The following is a 12646-nucleotide window of genomic DNA, read 5'->3' as shown; positions in this document are numbered from 1 at the left end:
CCTTTTCAGGCGAGTGTGCGCTGAGGGGCTGCATCGGTCGGAGGCCGGTCCGCAGGCTCTGCGCACGCCACGCCTTGAAGCCCACTGCTCTCCCTCGCACTCTGCGCATCTGCACCCACGGCAACCTGAGTGCCTCGCCCTCGGGCCTTCGGGAAGACCGGTTCAGAGTCACGCAGGTCTTGCAGGAGTTCACACGGTCCACATGCAACATCCCAGACCACGCCTGTCGGCCTCGCCGTCGATCTCATCAGGAAGTCCCCGAGCACGCGGGGACGCGCAGAGCTGGTGGTGGCCGACAGGTCCCCCAGTCCCTGGTCTCACTGGAAAGCTCCAACACGGTGGTCGGCAGCAAGTAGCACTTGTTCCGTGCTGACTGAGGCGGCCGTCCACAGTCGAGGCTGCGCAGCTGCACTGTCAGTCACGATCTCCAGTAAAAATGGGTTCTGTCAAAAAACCCGAACGCGCTAGGGTGGGTTCAGCCCACACATCAAAGTCTCCTGCAGGCAGGTAGGCTTTTCACGTAACAGGGTCCTGGAGCGCGCTGTGGGCAGGCCCGCAGCACCTCACTGGGTTTCTGTGATGAAGTGACAGTGTCGTTTTCTGAGCCAGCGGCCCAAATTTCAGATAATATGTTAAATTTAAACCAGAAAAACACAGTGGAGACGGACTCAGAGGAGTGGTGTGGGCTGAATGTGAAGCAGGACCGAGGACATGTCCCCCCGTGCGGGGAGGGGCAGGCCGGGGATGCAGCTGGGCACTGAGGGCGCCCTCCAAGCACTGCTTCCCTGGGAGGGCCAGTGGAGGGGGGGGGGGGTCGAGGTAGCTGGGACTGGCAGACCCTGGCAGGTTACGAGTTTCTCTGTCTGCGCCGGAAGGCCCGAGTCGGGATTGGAGTGGCAGTACAATTTCTTCGGGTAGGTGGCCCCTTTGCCTTTTGATCAGCCCCGTGTGGCAGAAACTCAGTTGTCTGCGTTCCTCACGCAGCAGCCGGAGGCAGAATCCTGAGGGACAGCCCCGACCCCCTCGCGCTCTGTCACTGTGGTCCACTCTCCTGCTACACGACCCTGGGGGCCCTCTGCACCCCGCAGCAGGGGCTTGCTTCCAGCACTACTGGGGACAGACAGCCTGTTGCCAGCATCCTGTCTGCCGTGCTCACCGCGCCCTCCCTCTCGCGGGGGAGGCTGATGCTCCGCTCTCCCTGGGCCCTTTGCCCTCTTCATTTTCTCCCCATGTGGTCTGTCTCTCCTTCTCAGTGGGATGCTTACTGTTTTCCTGAACGTTTCCATGATGTGTGACGGTCACCCGTCACAGGTGCAGCTCGGCAAGGGCTCCCAGCCATGTAGCGCGCACACCTGGGTAAACCAGTGTCCAGCTGATGGGGCCACGTGACCAGGACCCCAAAACGCCCTCGTGCCCCTGCGGTCACAGCACCTCTGCTCCCTGTTGCTGAGGGCGTCGGTTCCCGAACCCTCGCGGATGGAGCCGTGCAGTGCGTGCTGGGGCGCCTCGGCCAGACTCCGCCATCCAGAGCCGGGTGTCCGTAGACCGAGTCCTGGCGTCCTCTTCGCTCCTCCAAGGGGTCTGATTTGCAACCCCCGTTCCAGTCACCCTGAGTGCCGTCTGCTCCCATGTGTGTGTGCCGCCGGGCCCTGACCAGGGTCCAAGCGCTCTTTGCTCACTGCCATCCTTACCAGCCACTGTGGCCTGCCACAGACATCCACAGCTGGACTCATGACCTTCATCCCCAGTCCTTGGCCTTTCTTAGAGTTTTTGAGCTTACGTAAATAAGCTCTATCCCCTGATGTAAACAGAACACCTGAGAGTCCTCCTCAGCCCCGTGTGCAGTTTGGCACCAGGTCGGATGGGTCTTTCTCTCCAGGTAAGGCCCACACCCCGCTTCAGTGCATGTCCCCATCCTTCCAGCCCAGATGCGGTGACAGTCCCCTACTGTGCTTGCCCCAGGACACTTCCTCCCACCCCCCCTCGGCTCCACGCCAACCAGCTTTCATTTGGAAGTGCGAGTGTTCCCACTTGAACACAAATAGGAGCTAACCACCACAGTAGCTGTCCATCGCTCTGAGGGTCAAGGCCACAGTCCTTAATGTCTTCTGCCTCAGCACCCCCTTCTTGTAGAGCACTGCGCCCTCTGCCACCCTGGCCTTCCCTCCGCATACCATCCTTATCCTCTGACCACAGGCCCTTTATGTCCGCCCTTCCCTCTGTGACGGTCTCCTGTCACCTGCAGGGTCTTGTTGCACATCTCACTCCTGCCGCCCGATCGGGGCAGGCCTCACTCCCGTCCCCGGTGGGTCCCCAATGACATTCCTGTTTGGACATCTGAGACAGATGCCTGCCCCAGCAAGACTGAACTCCGTAAGGGAGGGCACCTGTGGGTGGGGTGACCTGTGGTGAAGGGCCGTAGAGATGCATGAAGTTGCCCATGCTCTGTGCTCCCTGCTGGTGGCAGCGGGGACAGGGAGACAAGTACGTAGAAGATGATCAGGCAGGTGGAGGAGGGCAAAGCGGGGGTGGCTGGAGGCTGGGGGCTGCCCTCAGGGAAGACAGTGCTGGTGTGCAGAGGACGCCAGCACTCAAGGATGGGGGCGGGGGCGTGGGCCTAGGAGTCTGAGGTGCTGCAGAGAAACACGCTGGGCAAGTTTGAAAATTAGAGGACTGGAGTGGGGGGGGCAAGAGCATTAGGATGGGAGGTGGCATGGAGCCAGTGGCCAGCACCTGCTCAACCTGTGCATGCTCAGGGCGTGTGTGTTGAAGAGCACTGGGAGGTGCAGGCAGGGAGGGAGGGGCGGGAATGCAGTCGAGAGACAGGCCGGAGTGGCTGTGGGTAGAGTCTGCCCTTCCTCACACCTCATCCCTCACAGCCTGTCCGGCTCTGCAGCGGTTTTCCCACCCTCAGTGGTGACGGGCCAGGCCTGTGCCTCTGTAGCGCTTGCGTCGCAGCATAGCCTCACTCAGAAAGCTGGGGCGCAGTGCTCTGCACTCTGCCCCGTGGCAGCAGGCTCGCCGTGTGGGTGCCACTCTGATGCGGAGGTTCCAGCTGCTGGTGCCTGTAGGGTTCCCTCTCCTGCTGAGTCAGGGTGAAGGGTCTTGGTTTCTCCCTGGCCTGTGCCAAGTGACCCAGACCGGTCAGCTCCTTGCCTCTGGCTCTGCCTCGAGCGGCTGGCACTCCCCCCAACTCTGTCCCTGCCCGGGGGCCAGTGGGGTGCTGCCACCCTTGGGGCCCTCCTGTGTCCTCTGGCATCTGTCCTGAGCAGGCTGTGCCCTTCCCCTTGGAGTTGCTGGTTTGCAACCATAGGGTCATTTCCATGAGAAATCCATGGAGTGCTGGCGTACCTTTTCCTCTCCCAAAATCATATTTTGTGGTCCGTTGTGTAGAAGAAGGTAACGCACAAAAGCACAGTTAAGTGGTCCATGCTTCAGAACCCACCTTCAGGCCCCCTCCCAGCTCAGCTCCTGAGCGCCATCCCAGGGCAGAGGGTCCACTACCTCCAGGCTCTGCGGAGACTCGGGCTTCGGTCTGGGGGGGAAATCTGTGTCCGCTACCCTTCTCCTGACCTTTGCCCCTGCAGGTATGACCAGAGCGGGCCCCTCCCACTGCAAGTGTGTCTGCTACAAGGAACACCAAGGACACCACAGCAGCCTAGGTGCCCCGTGCATCTCCTGCAGCCTCAGGCCACCGTCGAGGGGTAGCATCATCCCCCGATCCCAGTGGGTGTGAGTCTGTGTCTTGGATGGGGAGCCCGTGGCCTGAGCAGCCCTCCAAGGGCACCAGCCCGACCCGGTTCCCTCGTGTTCAGGACTGGCTCTCAGATCCCCTCAAGTTTCAGCATTGGTCGCTTATCTGCGCTGCCGGGAGGTGCGGTTCAGATGTTCTCCTGTGTCACCAAGTGTGGACGAGGGCAGGCTGCAGGGGACACCGGCTCTCTTTAGGGGAGGTGGGGGTTGAGGCAGATGGGCTGCATCAGAGCTGTTTCCCTCTGAAGTCTGAGCCGGACTCATGCTCTCCTGGCTGAGATCTCCTAAGTGCCGGTGGTGTATGGGCAGCCGGGGTGCTGCTGGGGTGTCCTGGGGAAGCTGCGCCTCGCCCTGGGCAGCGCCAGGCAACCTCAAATTGAGGCTCTGTCCTCCTTGGGGACGAGGGTCTCGCAGTCATCCGGGCTGCCCCCCTGGGGCAGTGAGTTGTGACACATCTTGAGGGAGAGCACCTGGGAACAAAGTGCGTTTGGGGCCTGTGGTCGAGTCTGCTCCCTGGCCATCCCCTCCTGTCCCTGGGCCGCAGCCCGGGTGGGCTGATGCAGGGAAGTCGACAGTGCAGAGCTTTTCCCCTCTTGTTCGTCCTGTTGTGCTTTGGTTGGTCACATGGCAAATTCGCTGCAGTTTCCTTTGCTTTACCCTCTTCTTCCTGCAGAATGTAGCTTTCCTTCCTCCCCCCACCACGCAGTGAGGCTTGTGGGCACATCCAGGCATGTTACCCCGCAGGGGTGGTGGTGCCTCTTTCGCCTGCAGAGAACCTGGTGAACTTCACGTGGGACGGTGGCGGGGGTTCCTCGTCACTGGCTTTGGCAGGGAGTTACTGCACCAAGAGTGCTAACTTTTGGGCCGAGCCTGCCCCTCCCGAGAGCGGTCTGGAGGAAGGCCTGACCCTCTCAGCTTCGTTTCCCTTCCAGGGTGCTGGGAGCACTGCTGTGGCGTCCGGCAGGCTGGTGAAGGAAGGAGGAGCCGGGTACTGCCTGCTTCCTCTGTCCTCTGCTTGTCCCCGCCCGAAGCCATCGCCACCTCCTGGTGATGTGTGTGGTGCACGCTTTTTTGCCTGCTCAGTGTGGACTGGGGCAGTCCCGGGTGCCGGGGGCTTGTGTGTCTGGTGCTGTGGGCCCGGTCCTGGGGTCAGGCGTCACTGCAGGAGGGGCAGGAAAACTGCCTTCTCCGCGTGGGCCAGTTTCGCATCCTGCACAGTGTTCACCACACACGAAGGTAAAAGAGATCCCACGCATCATTTCCCCGTCACGCAGACTGCGGTGTTGCCACATTTGGTTTTTCCACTTTTGTTTTTTTCTGAAGCATCTTCAGACACACCTGAGACACGTCGGTTCATTCCTACCAGCTGCAGTGTACGTCTCTAAAAACGCAGACGCTAGTGTACAACCTGTGGAGGTATCACCACACCTGACACGGGGAACAGCACTCCGTGTACCCTCTGACCCCAGGCCCTATCAGGTTTCCTTAGTTGTCTCTTTAAAAGCGGCTGCCTTGCCTGAGCGTTACCTTTGCTTGTTAGGTCTCGATCTCTTTCATCTAGACCCCCCCACCCCATGCCATTTACTTGTTGCAGAAGCAGGCCTCCTCTGGGCTGGCTCGCATTTTCCTGTGGTTCTGCTTGCGTCCTGGTAACCCCTCTGTCCTCCTGGCTCCTTCGAATGGAAGCGAGCTCTGGAAGCCTGGTTCGATTCCGGCAGAAGTGTCTTGTCTCAAGGGGACGCCCTGTGCTTCCTGTTACACCGATCGGCAGGCAGCAGGGTCAGGCTGTTGCTCTTTGTGGTGTCCTCAGGTGACCCTGGGGCTCAGGTGGTGACGGCCCCTCCATTCTGTGTGAGGTCCGGTCAGCGTGTCACCTGTTCCCACCCGTTGCTTCCCGCTGCTTGGCTTGGGAGCTGCTTGAGGGTTTCATTCACTAGCTGGGGGCTCTCATATCTTGAGAGACAGGGTGGATGTTTAATTCTTTCCTTTAATTGCCAATTTTCAACAAAGGTGGAAGGTTGGTGTCCTAGTGACTTCCTGTTTGCCTGGTGCCTTGCGTCCCTCTGTCCCTGTGCCTGTCCTCTCCCCGCTTCTGCCCACCCCCAGCCCTGGTGATGGCTCACTGGTGGGGTTCGTAGACCTGACGTGCTTCAGTGGCTCGCCGTCACGGGCCTTGTGGTGCTCGGTTGTCCCATTTGGGGCAGCGGGGACCACTTCGTAAGTGGGTACCCGTGTGCCTCCAACAGGGCTCTGGCACGCTGCGTGCCCAGAGGTCCCGACGCACTTCACACAGTGCTGCTCCACCTGAAAGCTGCTACCCGCAGGGGTCCCCTGAACGTGGCCGGGAGGGGCCGTTGCCGGCTGTCACCACTGAGCCTTGGCCTTGTCGGTGGGCAGACCTAGAACAAAGACACACACTCAGAACTCCGGATTCAGTGCTGTGGTGCGGTCTCGCTTTCTCAGACTGAATCTTGGTCCCTGACACCGTTCAGCATGATTGCCTGTGGGCACTTTCCTACTTGGTAAAGACACCACTGCTACTACAAGCAGCAGGTGGATTATCAAAACAAGTTTGGTTTCTTTCAGGCTTCATTTATCAAGAGTCCGTCCTTCTGAGGAGGTACATTTTGCTCTAAGATTTTAGGGGTTTTTCTTTTTAGTTTAATTTTATTTTTTGAATATTTAAACATTTGTGTGTTTCCAGAGTCACACCTGCCTGACGAGGTGCGCTCAGAGGGGTTTTATTTTCACTCCGTCCTTCTCTCTCCCTCCTCCTCTGCCAGAGAACCATTTAAACTGGATTTGTATTAGCCTTCTCCACGCTTGTTTATTACACCTCATGTAAACAGTACACACACATTTAAATACACTCGCATTTCCTCCCTCTTTCACACGAAAGGTAGCACAGTTTATATGCTGTTCTTGGCCTTGCTTTTTTCCTAAGCAGCATGAAGGACCTGGGTTCACCCCACCTCAGTGCGTAACGCCCCCCACTCCCGCTGGGAAGTGGCGGGGCGTGTCCCACAGTAGGAAGTGCCGTGGTTGGTCAGCCAGCACCCCCCCCACCCCCACCCCGGGGGCCCGGGCTGCCTCCGTGGGTGAGCGGACCTCAGCGGCTCCTGCGGTTTGCTGGTGCAGCGACCCGGGCGAAGGAGAGCTGCGTGCGCTTTTTCAGATGCCGGCGGCGCTTCTGCCGGCATTTTGGTTGTGCAGTTGGATTTTATTATCCTGATATTCCCCCTAGAAGCGATTTGATTGATTTTGCTGCTTTAATGTTGAAGAAATCTCAATGACCAATGCACCCCATCTTTGTATGGGGCATATTATTGAGAGTATTGTTATAAATGTTATTAATTAATTGAAGCACCCCTTACTGAGGTAGAATACAGGAGGTGAAAAGATTGCAAAGACATGTTCCTAAGTCTCAGACGGGTTCGGGTTGAATATTTGGGGTCTATTTTCTTCTCTTTGCTCCTCACCCCCTCTGTCAGGCACTTCACCCCACACTGGCTGTCAGAAGACTGGCAGCGAGGTGCTGGGGAGGCTTCAGGGCTGCCGTCCCAGGCGGCAGCAGGCTCTGTCTGGGGGCAGGGCGGGCATCAGAGGGGACTGCAGAGGCACATTCAGCTGGGAGCGATGCAGCACCTCCCGTCACTGAATGTGACAGGGAACAGCACACGGAGTTCCTCCCACGTGGCGCTTATACCCTGGCATAGGAGACCAACCAAAACCCAAGCGCAGGAAGATAATTACCAGTTCTGTGTGCTTTGAAGGAATCCAATAAGAGAAAAACTAGAGTCTTGGCCAGGAGCCTGCCTTCTCTAGGTGGGGGAGGCAGCTGGCACCCCAGCCATGGGCAGGTGGGGAAGAACCTGTGCGGAGGCCCTGCGGCAGGTGCCAGCGAGGGGTGCTGGGGAACTGAGCCAGGAGGCCAAGTGCGGTGGGGAAGGGGGGCACGGTCGTGGCAGGACTTTGAGGTTTGGGTGAAGGGTTTCGTTTTATTTTAAGTACATCGGGTAGCCACTGAGGACAGCCCACGAGGGAGCGTCCTCCAACCCCGGTGGGCCACATGTTGCGCCCTCCTGCAGACAGGGAGGCTTTAGCTCCAGAAGCAGTGGCACCGTTCCTCCTGCGTTCAGAGCAGAGGTGGTTTTCCCCTTGGGCCTTTTTGTAGGGCGGCTGCTTCCCGTACTCACTGTAGGTCTTCTGAGGAGTTTCTTTTTCAGCAGTGTCCCCTTGGTAGTGCTCAGCAGGTACAGTAAGTGGTTGTGTTGGATTTACACTTGGGCTGTGAACAGGAGCATGATATCTCCACATTCTCTTCTTCAGACCTGCAAGTCCAAGGGCACCTCTCTCTGGAAGATACGAGCTTCTTTCCCAAGATCAGAAAAGGTGTGTGTCCGCTATCACAGTTATGTGAAATCAGTAGCAATTTTCTGGACAAAAAGGCCTTTTCAGTGTTTATTTCTGTTCCCGTTCCAGGAGCCTGGAGCGCTGCCTGTGCAGGGCACCCTCCGCAGGGAGGAGCCACACACCTGGGGCTGCAGAGTTCGCTTCCTGGGCCCGCCCCTGTCTGCTGTGTCAGAGGCGGAATGACATCCTGACTCTTCAAGGGGAGCCTCCAGGGGACGGAGACCAGCATACAGCATCTCGCCCTCTACTGCAAGGGACACTGTGCGGTCCTCTCTCTGCAAGTGAGGAGGACGAGGCCACTCCACCAGAGGGAGGTTCCAAGGGCTTAAAAACGCAAAGGTTTGCACCTCGAGAGCACTTGGAATGCTGACAACTCAGGACCTAAAAGAAAGTTCTGTGTTAATGAGTTCCAGGATTCATGTGGGAGTGAATGCCACTTTGTAGTCGATAGCAGTGCTGGGCAAGGGACACTATGCAGGAAGGAACCTTCCATAGAAAGCCAGGCAGGGAGAAGCTCAGGCCAGCCGCGAACCTCCCGGAGAGGGCAGGCCTGAGATAGGCTGCCAGCATGGCCGCCTGAGAGACTCGGTGCCCCAGCTGCCCTGTCCCTGTCGTGGTCGTGAGCAGCTTGTCCTCTACGTCGCGGCACCAAATAGGAAAGATGATCTACAAGTGCCCCATGTGCAGGGAGTTTTTCTCTGAGAGAGCAGACCTTTTCATGCATCAGAAAATTCACACAGCTGAGAAGCCCCATAAGTGTGACAAGTGTGACAAGGGTTTCTTTCATGTGTCCGAGCTCCACCTCCACTGGAGGGACCACACAGGAGAGAAGGTCTACAAGTGCGATGACTGCGGTAAGGATTTCAGCACCACGACCAAGCTTAACAGACACAAGAAAATCCACACAGTAGAAAAGCCCTATAAGTGCTACGAGTGTGGCAAAGCCTTCAATTGGAGCTCACACCTTCAGATTCACATGAGAGTTCACACAGGCGAGAAACCCTATGTCTGTAGCGAGTGTGGGAGGGGCTTTAGTAATAGTTCAAACCTCTGCATGCATCAGAGGGTCCACACCGGAGAGAAACCCTTCAAATGTGAAGAGTGCGGGAAGGCCTTCAGGCATACTTCCAGCCTCTGCATGCATCAAAGAGTCCACACCGGAGAGAAACCCTATAAATGTTACGAGTGTGGGAAGGCCTTCAGCCAGAGCTCAAGCCTCTGCATCCACCAGAGAGTGCACACTGGGGAGAAGCCCTATAGATGTTGTGGGTGTGGGAAGGCCTTCAGCCAGAGCTCCAGCCTCTGCATCCACCAGAGAGTGCACACTGGGGAGAAGCCTTTTAAATGCGATGAGTGTGGGAAGGCCTTCAGTCAGAGCACTAGCCTCTGCATCCACCAGAGAGTGCACACAAAGGAGAGAAACCATCTCAAAATATCAGTTATATAAAGCATTTTGCTAAGAGTTGAAAATCTTAAAACCCATAAGTGCCACTAGGAAGGAAACCCTATAAATACCTGCATTGACCCAAGAAATTTTTACAGCAAGCCCCAGCAGAACATTCTTTTCGAAGAGGTATGTGTGAGGCTGACTTTTTTGATTCTTGCCAAGTGTGTCCCAGCACTTGACTTTGAATCTGGAGTCCCTCCAGCTGTCTGCCCAAGATGGGCCATGAGGTCCCAGCATAACATCCCCAGCAGCGTGGGTTTGCGTCTCCTGGGACTCCAGCTGACACCTTAGTCGTTGCATACTGCACAGGGAACCACGGTCATGGCCCAGCCTCCTGCGTCACCCTCAGCCAGCAGGCGCCCCGGGGACTCCCCTCCGGAGCCCACAGCCCCCCTCTCGATTCAAGCATACCGATTCACGCGTTCAGAACGGACAGCTCCCACTGAGACAGTGCTCTGGCATTTCTGAGGCTCCACTCGATTCGGCTCCTAGGTAGGTCCCATTATTTCTGAACCCTCTGCCTGTGTGCCCTCAGAGTGCCCATAAAGACCCACCCTTCCTAGATGGCATCGAGTTCCGTTTCAGATTTTAGGTTACAATTTCCATTGGCCTGTTGGAGGAATTGTTGGCAGACATACGTGCCCTTGAACATTTTTTTAATTTTGTGGATTCTGCTAATCACTGCATCTCTGTTAGACTGACTTTTCTAGTGGCTACGTCACATTTTTTAACTTGAATTTTTTTTTAAATAGCTCAATGTAAATAGGGAGGAAGAAGCAAGCAAGGTTAGAGCTTTTCTCCATCCAGAATTGCCCTCGGCCCCTTTGTGACGCGGAGCGCCCGCGGAGCCGGGAGGAGCGGGTGGCAGGAGGCGGCTCTGCCCTGTGTAGTCTCCAGTTCTGGGGTTGGGGTGGTAACCCCGGCGTTGAGGATTACGTATCGGTTCCTTTTTAGGCATGAATGTCTGTGCTAATTATCCTTTTCTTTCTTCATTCATTCAACAAGTATTTATTGAACACCTCCTATGTGCCAGGCACTGTGCTGGGTGCTGGGGATACCACTGATTAAGACAGTCAAGGGCCCCTGCTTGTGGAGTTTACTTCTGGTGGAGGAGACAGGCGATACGCAAGTACACAGATAAATAACGTAGTTTGAGATAGTGATTAAGTGCTATGAAGAAAATAAACTGGGATGATGATTTAGCGGAGTGGGGCGGGGCGGGGTGGGGGTGGGGCATCCGTAGGTAGTGGGCAGGCCAAGCCTGGCTGAGGGCGGCGGGCCTGCGGGGGGTTTGCGAATGGGCAGGCGGAGGGCGCTGGGGCACAGGCACTGAGCTGCCCAGGGCCTGACAGTTCTAGGCCTTTTTTTTTTTTTTTTCTTTTTGCTAGATTAATATTAAAAACTCATGTGGAGGAACTCAAGGAATGTTTAGAAGACCAAAAGTCCCCAATGACGAGAACAAAAAGCAACTGATTTTTAACCTTGTTTCTCTCCTCATTGCTGTCTTCATTGACCCCCACATGTAGTCCTTTTGCTCAGGAAGCTTTGGGGACATCATGGATCCTTGAGGCTCTGAAATGGGTGGCCGTGTCCGTGGCGTCTGTCAGCTGTCACAGAGGTCGGAAAACGAACCACCCAGAATAGTCACAGAAATACTGAAACGAAGCTGAGTTTCTCACATTTGAATTCTCTCCTCTTTGACTGGAAGGGGTTTTGTGTAACGAAAACCTCAGTGCGTAAAGGAGATTCAGAAGGAGCACAGGATTTCGTGGGTGGGCCGTGAAATGAGGCGGGACCTGGGGTTCATGGGTCACTGTCTGGCTTTGACTCCAGACACGGCGAGCACGCCCCACAGGAGGCCCCTCTTGCTCACGCCCTCCTCTCGTCCAAGGGAGGGCTGGCCCAGTCTCGGCAGAGCCCTCCAGGCCCGGGTTGCGACCACCATGCACTGTAGCGTCGCCTCGCTCCTGCCACGGCAGCAGGGGGCGCTGGGGAAGCCTAGACTTAGTCGGTAGCGAGCCAGTCAGAATATAATTGGTAGGATTTTAGTTTTAGGAGAAATTGGTTTGATTTCTAGCTTTACTACTATTAGGTATGTGAGCTTGGGCAAATCACTTAACCTTTGAGTCTAGTTTTCTCACAAAACGAGGATATTAGGCTGAACGATTTCCAAGTTTCCGGCTAGTCCTAGAGGTCTATATTTCTACATAGTTGAATTATTTTATCATGCTGTTGCTGGGGAATATGACTAACACTTTGGAAGCTACTAATTTTATGTCGAGCTTTAAATTCCATAATTGTTATCTTCAGAAAATATTATTTGACCTACAGTATGTCCAAATCAATTTAATAAAATCACTTTATAACAGGGTTCTGTGCTTGACATGTGCTGTGTGTGTGTGGGGGGGGGGTTGGCTTTGCCTTGCGTCAGGGTGACCATGTGACTTACCGTCGGGGCCGGGCACCTGAGAGTGAAGGGATGGCGGTATTGTGAACACCTGAGTGAGGATGACAAGCCGAAACAGGGGCTGTCCCAGCAAACGGGTCCCAACCCACACCAGAAGCAAGTGGCTCCATTGCCTCTGGAGTAATCCGGAGAGGAGCGGGGGCCTGAGCCCAGGGGAGAGAGCACACCCTCCCAGGGACCCCCCTGCTGAGCAGCCCCAGGGGGAGGGGGCTGTCCCAAGGCTCCCACACGGTCTGCCCTTTAAGAAAAAGTGACAGTCGAATGTGTTCCCAGTGCCAGCAGCGAGTTCCTGTTCACCGAGGGACCCCTCTGGCCCATCGTACCGTTGGCCGGCGCCCGAGGCTTTGGTCCGACCCTGCAAGCCCCAGTCTGGTGGTCCCTGCTGCCTGACAGGTCCTGCTGGCGGGGCAGCCTGGTGCACTCGGGCTGGCGGTCCAGTGGCAGTGCCCCGGGCAGCAGGGCTGCCGGCTGCTGCTGGCTCCCGAGCGCGTCTGGGTGTGCGTGGGTGGGGAGGAGAGGCCACACGTGGGCTCAGATGTCACCGTTCAGCCATTCCTGGTGCCCAC

At 56.6% G+C, this 12646-nt stretch overlaps 1 protein-coding gene across 6 annotated transcripts in view; it reads left to right on the top strand.

Annotated features, from left to right (window-relative positions):
• The window catches only part of ZNF664 (zinc finger protein 664), a 32225-nt gene extending 20242 nt beyond the window's left edge, over nt 1–11983 (top strand). For 4 of the 6 annotated variants that reach the window (XM_053928424.1, XM_053928422.1, XM_053928423.1 and 1 more), the window contains 2 exons: nt 8083–8145; nt 8236–11983. In XM_053928424.1, the coding sequence (XP_053784399.1) occupies nt 8828–9613 (786 nt within the window). In that variant the 5' untranslated portion in view covers nt 8083–8145; nt 8236–8827 and the 3' untranslated portion in view covers nt 9614–11983. The remainder of the gene's footprint in view (nt 1–8082; nt 8146–8235) is intronic. The other 2 variants (XM_071221859.1, XM_053928425.1) reach the window with 1 other exon arrangement.
• The last annotated feature ends 663 nt before the right edge of the window (nt 11984–12646 follow it).

This window comes from Desmodus rotundus, chromosome 7, assembly GCF_022682495.2.
Source record: "Desmodus rotundus isolate HL8 chromosome 7, HLdesRot8A.1, whole genome shotgun sequence".
NCBI lineage: Eukaryota > Metazoa > Chordata > Mammalia > Chiroptera > Phyllostomidae > Desmodus > Desmodus rotundus.
The sequence above is the reverse complement of the archived record's forward strand: the minus strand, read 5'-3'. Positions and strand labels throughout refer to the sequence as shown.